Here is a 6752-nt window from a genome sequence, read left to right as displayed (position 1 = left end):
CGGGCCTTGACATGTGCTGGTTTAAGCAGGGGAATCTTCCGTGCCATGCGTGATTTCAAACCATGACGTCTTAGTGTATTACCAACAGTAACCTTGGAAACGGTGGTCCCAGCTCTTTCCAGGTCATTGACCAGCTCCTCCCGTGTAGTTCTGGGCTGATTTCTCACCTTTCTTAGGATCATTGAGACCCCACGAGGTGAGATCTTGCATGGAGCCCCAGTCCGAGGGAGATTGACAGTCATGTTTAGCTTCTTCCATTTTCTAATGATTGCTCCAACAGTGGACATTTTTTCACCAAGCTGCTTGGCAATTTCCCCGTAGCCCTTTCCAGCCTTGTTGGAGGTGTACAATTTTGTCTCTAGTGTCTTTGGACAGCTCTTTGGTCTTGGCCATGTTAGTAGTTGGATTCTTACTGATTGTATGGGGTGGACAGGTTTCTTTATGCAGCTAACAACCTCAAACAGGTGCATCTAATTTAGGATAATAAGTGGAGTGGAGGTGGACATTTTGAAGGCAGACTAACAGGTCTTTGAGAGTCAGAATTCTAGCTGATAGACACGTGTTCAAATACTTATTTGCAGCTGTATCATACAAATAAATGGTTAAAAAATCATACATTGTGATTTCTGGATTTTTTTTTTAGATTATGTCTCTCACAGTGGACATGCACCTACGATGACAATTTCAGACCCCTCCGTGATTTCTGAGTGGGAGAACTTGCAAAATAACAGGGTGTTCAAATACTTATTTTCCTCACTGTATATAATGCGCTTTCAAGAGTTTTGAAGCTAAAGACAAATATAACCAGAAGGTGGCAGCGTATTTCCAAAGGTAAAGTCAAAGCAAACCAACTCTGGCAACTTGATGTTCTGTTCTAGTCACCCACACGGGCACGTCTGTAAACCTTGGGCACAGTGCTCCTTGATAATCGGGTTGAGAGGATTTATTTCGAATGAAAAGCAGAGCAGACGTTTTCCTCTCAAAATGTGAATAACAGCTTTAAAATCAAGGACTGAGATGTGTGTGTGTGTGTGTGTGTCAGAGCTTCAGTCTCTTTAAAGTGAAACCTCATTCATACCAGCCACATTATCAGAAGAGCCATTTTGGTTTCACTTCATTCATTCTATTTGAATCACAGACGTGGGCAGCGATTCAGACATCTAGAACCATTCTCCAGTCATACTGCCACCCTGAATGCGATAGTACCTCATTTAATTTGTATAGTACAATGAAAACATATAACATAAACACAAAAGAAACTCCCAATGCCTAACCATGCTTTTGTAAAGGAACAAACAATATCTACAAAAGAAAGAATAAAAATAAACATACATGGAGGCGGAAAAATATCACAGATGTTGTTTTGAGGTGGACAAGACCTAATGTAAAAGCAACTGATTCATGCATTAATATATTTCTTTTCCTAAGAGGAAACACAGAGTAATACAGAATTGTTGACTGTGTGGTGTGATACGGTGGTGCAGTGGTTAGCACTGTCATGGGGTCGTGGGTTCGAACCTTGGTCATTTCAGGCCAACTGTGTGGAGTTTGCATGTTTTCGGTGGGTTCTCTCCTTCCTCCCACCATCCAAAGACATACAGGCTACATTGATTGGTGACTCTAAATAAACCTGAGGTGTGAGTGTGACTGGTTGTTTGTCTTTGTGTGGCCCTGCGATGGACTAGCAACCTGTCCAGGGTGTACCCGCCTTTCGCTCGATGTCAGCTGGGATTGGCCCAAGTCCCTCCCGTGACCCTGTACACAGGTTAAGCAGTTGACTATTGGATGGATGTTGACTGTGTCCATTTCTCGTTCAAATGTTTTTAAGAAGAATATTTGATTATGAACCTCACAAGATTGTCCTCTGGTGATGGTGATCAGACAGTGTCTGACTGAACACTGCACATTCATCACTCCCATATAGGCACAATCTACATGTTCAGCTAGGCTATATAATTAAAGAGTCACATTTAAAAAAAATATCCCAATTGATCATAATTGTAATCCAAGACTACTTTAATAATAATAATAATAATAACACTTTTTATTTATGGGTGCCTGTCTGAACACTCAAGGTCACCTCACAAAACATAAATACTTTAACCATAGAACCCACAGATGTGTGGATTCGAGTCACAAAGCTGATGACTTTAAACTTGACAACAAAAAACACTTGCTTCTCGACTTTGTCTTAAACACCAATGACTCGAAACTTTACTTGGACTTGAGCCTATTGTCTGAAAGATTAGGTTACCAAAAGTGTTAAGAAGAATCATCTTTTATTGTCAATTGGCAATACAGTACTTAAAATAAATCCAACAGCAGCCAATCGCAGGAAGGATTTAAGACTTGAAACACAAAGTTTAGGACTTGATTGGACTTCATACCAAGACTTGTGACTTCAAAAAAAATGACGTTGCCCTAAATAAACCCCTGAAAGCATTAAAAGATATGAATAACTTAGATTTAGTTGTCCATAAATAGAGTAACAAGTCAGTGGGGGTACAAAAGTGTCAGAATCCCAAGATTTGTAAACAACTGAACAAAATCCCTGAACAAGCCCCCTTACATATTCCTCCACATTGTCCCATCGTTTTAACAGATTAACTGCAGATTTTGCAGCAAATTCTATACACCCCGTGAGAGATTCACTTCTGTCAGCTCGCCAAGCTTTGAGTGCATCTTAATGCAACAACAAGAACAAACTTGGGGCTTCCCAAGTCTACAAAGACATCCACATCACCGAAGGCTTCAACAGTAATGGTGATAAGTGCACCCACTGTGGTACTGACACAGATGATTTTGGTTATGGGGATGTTGAACCCAGTTTCCACGTTTGGAATAACCCAGTGGGAGGCCTCGGGGAAGAATATGAGCAGTTGAACCCCTTGATCCTTCTACACTCTCTGCATTATGCATGCAAAATATACAGAGTTATTATATTTTTTTTTGAGCCCAAGAAACGGCCAAGTAATCCTAGCCCAATATTGCTGTTTTTAAATTGCGGTAATTTCATTAAATTTATTCAGAAATATGTTGCATGTCAGCACGATATCAGCTTGAATGAGATTTTCAGACAAGGTCCATTGGGGCCCCATGATTGGGTGAAAATCCATGAGCCTTCTTAAAGCTCTTATATTTTCAGTTTATATTCTGCTTTAGTGCACATTCTCAAGCAAATATGCAATAAATCAAACAGCAAACCTGGAACTTTGGGGGCACTGGAGGTTTGGTTCCTCCGGGGCAGTGGCCTTTGCCAAGGTCGTAATCCAACATTTTAGTGAATATCTCTGCAACACCAACTGCAAAGTCGCCGGTCTCACAGATATATTTTAGACTGGACTAAAGCACAGATTCCACTGAGAACAACACAGAGAGGGCACTATCTACAATGATGAGAAAAAAAAGTATAAATATTTGTAGATGTTTGCATATTTCAAAAACTCTCATCCACTCAGGACTTTGTTGGTGCTACAATATGCCACTAATCTTATTTTTTTCTTGCCATGTGATCTTTTCTATAATACTGTGCATCTTTCTGCACTCTGTCCACATTACTTGCAATTAGATTGGTTTTATTAGCGCTTGTTTTTGCACTGAAACATTCATCCTAACTGGAAGAGAAGCTGACTGTGTGCTGGAGCGTGTAGCAAGATTCAACAGCATCGCATCAATTATCTGCTAGTATTTGCGTGAATTTGCTTATTTTCAAAATAAATGTCAAGTTCTTCATTGACATACAAGACGCCATCCCTCTAAGCTGGGGTGTAACCCCAGAGCTATAAATATTTTTCTTTGAGCCCTCCACAGTGACCATATATAGCCATAAATAACCATATTTTATTATATTCACACCAGAGGTGGCTAGTACTGGAGAAAATACAAAGCAATGGCTGATCTTTTCCAACCATTACATTTAACAGTGACTCTAAAACTTTGGCCCTCTGGTCCCTTACTCCAGCCAATGCAACAAAAAAACAGATTAAGTTTCCCCTAACTCAATAAGTCACAAAACTCTGTTATTTTTTAAAGGGAGTCAGGGGCGGATTTGCCCATACCCCAAATTACTCACATGCAGGTTTTGCTCTGGATGACAGAGATCTAATCTGTGGATTTCAAGAATGCATTAAAATACCAGGTGTAAACACAAAGGAAAGGTATCGTTTATTATCGAGATAACTACTACCACATTTTAATGCCTGGTGTAAATTTGGTGTTTGAGAATTCTGTGATGCAGAGGGCATTGGGACACATGTTTTTGCAGGCAGGACCCAAATGAAGGACTCAGACAGGGTTTTGATTAATAATAAAAGTCTTTAGTGTGAACAGGTGAATGATGATGGGGAGTAAGCCAGGTTATCCGATCCGTGGCTGGCTGGGAGTTGGGAGGTAATAGCGTAAGGGTAATGGCGTGGCACAGGCAAATGGAGGTAAGCGTAACTGGCAAGAAGCGAACAGGAACAGGGGCACAAGACACAAAAACACTGGAATGAGCAGAAACGACATAGAGCTAGAGACTTCACCTGGAGAGTAGGCCTACTAAAGCATAGGTTCAACAACAATATGGTGATGAATGAATGAAGAGGCAGGGTTGATACACCGATCAGCCATAACATTATGTCCACTGACAGAGGAAATGAATGACACTGGTTATCTCATTATCATGGCACCTGTCAGTGGGTGGAATATAAGGCAGCAAGTGAACATTGTGTCCTCATAGTTGATATGTTAGAAGCAGGAAAAATAGTCAAGGTCAAGGATTTGAGTAACTTTGACAAGGGCCAAGTTGTGATGGCTAGATGACTGGTTGAGAGCATCTCCATAATGGTCTGCAGTGGTCAGTACCTATCAAAAGTTGGCCAAGGAAGAAAAAACAGTGAACCGGCAACATGGTCATGGGGGCTGGTCCGTGTGGTCCGATCCAACTGACAAGCTAGGTCAAATTGTTAATTAAAGTTAATGCTGGTTTGGATGGAACACACAGTGGAGTCCACGCCTTGACGGATCAGGGCTGTTTTGGCAACAAAAAGGAGACCTAAATTATGACCAATAGGTGGTCATAATTTTTTGGCTGATCGGTGTATACTGTAGGTAGGTGGAACGATCAAAGGTAGGTGAGGAGGGCTCTGCAGCGGGTGATTAAAACTGTTCAGAAGATCATTGGTACCCATCTCCTGAGCATTAGTGATATCAGTGAGGTGAGGTGCCTACGCAGAGCCCGATAGATACTAAAGGACAGTACCCACCCCAGCCACAGCCTGTTCACCCTGCTGCTTTCTGGGAAGAGATATAGAAGTTTCTGCTGCTGCACCACCAGACTGCAGAGCAGCTTTTCCCCCAAGCTATCAGACTCTTAAACTCAAATTCATCCTCAGCACTGCACTGCTGAATATAGTTTATGTCCGTTTACCGTTTTTATGATTGCTTTTGTATTATTGGAAATTGTCTGCTACGTAGCAGAAGGTAGTTAAAAACACAATATCCATTTACAACCTGTTGTAATGTGACAAATAAACCTACCTGGTAGCTTAAGTCAGCTGGGCAGGATGATGGGATGAAGATCAGGCAAGATGAGGTGGTCCAGGAGAAAGAAAGAGGAAGGGAAGCCACTCCCTCTCCAGCAGACAGATAAACAGACAAGGGCAAACAGGAACAGAAGGAAGCTGGAATTATCATGGAGATTTATTCCATGGCAACCAGACTTGATTAATCCGGGTGCCTTATCTGTTTAGTAACAGAAACCAAGTAGTTTTTTTTAACAATTATTCCATGTTCTTATGTATGAATTTTGTCCTATATGGCCAACATGTTCCCTTCAGTTAAGTAAAGCCACTAAGCAAAGTCGCTATTTGCCGCACCATGAGTGAGGTGAATTTGGCATTCAAAGGATTTTAATCATCACATCTTAATTACCTTCCTTGGCCACAGAAGAATGTGCTACATGAAAAAAGTATTATACCAAATTGCCGGTAACATGAATTACAGATTACAGGTTCTCAGGTGAATTCTCTGGCATGTTGCTGGAGACAGGTTTATGCCCCCGTCAGCCTTTTCTACTTACTCCCTTTGCATGGATTGTGACAATGCTGCAATATTTCCTGATAACATCAATGGTAGACCGGTCAGAGACCAATACATCATTAATTATTTAAGCGGATTTATTGCTTTTTGATATATGATAAATTATCATGTGGTACTCTTCCATGTGTACATATTTTATTTGGCATTGGTAGCACACAATTTATGGTTATTAAGTTTCCAGTTCACTGGACCAATAACCATTTCTTGTCCTGTACATTCATGAAACAACAGGGTGAGGACACCTTTTTTTCTTTGCTTTTATTGTGCTGTAATCACTTGTCTGCTGGGAGATTGGGAGAGAACAAATAACAATGATTTATACATTCTGTTGCAGTCTCACTTGTGTGCTAGTGTGCACAGAGGTACAAAGCCTCAGTGTCTTTCTTTTTATCTCCATATCTAGATCTGTATTTCCTTTTCACCCCTGACAACTCTATTGATATATGATATTTTCTATGAGCACCACATCACTGACTTGTCATGAATTATGGACAAAACAAAAGACTGACATAATACCTCAGGTATCGGTATGTGTCTTCTCCATTTCAGCATCAGTAAATGCATGATCAATCTCAAGGTCTAAAGGTCATTTGTCCGAATTAGTTACATCTGGCTTCACTTTGTCACACCTCCTCAACCTGGTTTGCTTTTTCTGTTATTCTGGACTTCTG

General features: G+C 40.8%; 1 protein-coding gene across 1 annotated transcript in view; it reads right to left on the bottom strand.

Annotated features, from left to right (window-relative positions):
- Positions 1-4356: 4356 nt before the first annotated feature.
- The window catches only part of LOC119902987, an 18358-nt gene continuing 15962 nt past the window's right edge, over positions 4357-6752 (bottom strand). The window contains exon 23 of the mRNA XM_038719383.1: positions 4357-4440. Within this exon, the coding sequence (XP_038575311.1) occupies positions 4357-4440 (84 nt within the window). The remainder of the gene's footprint in view (positions 4441-6752) is intronic.

Source organism: Micropterus salmoides, unplaced genomic scaffold (genome assembly GCF_014851395.1).
Source record: "Micropterus salmoides isolate LMB-PRFRI ecotype aquatic unplaced genomic scaffold, ASM1485139v1 Ms_hic_scaffold_14, whole genome shotgun sequence".
NCBI lineage: Eukaryota > Metazoa > Chordata > Actinopteri > Centrarchiformes > Centrarchidae > Micropterus > Micropterus salmoides.
Note: the sequence above shows the minus strand (reverse complement) of the source record. Positions and strands in the feature narration are given on the sequence as shown.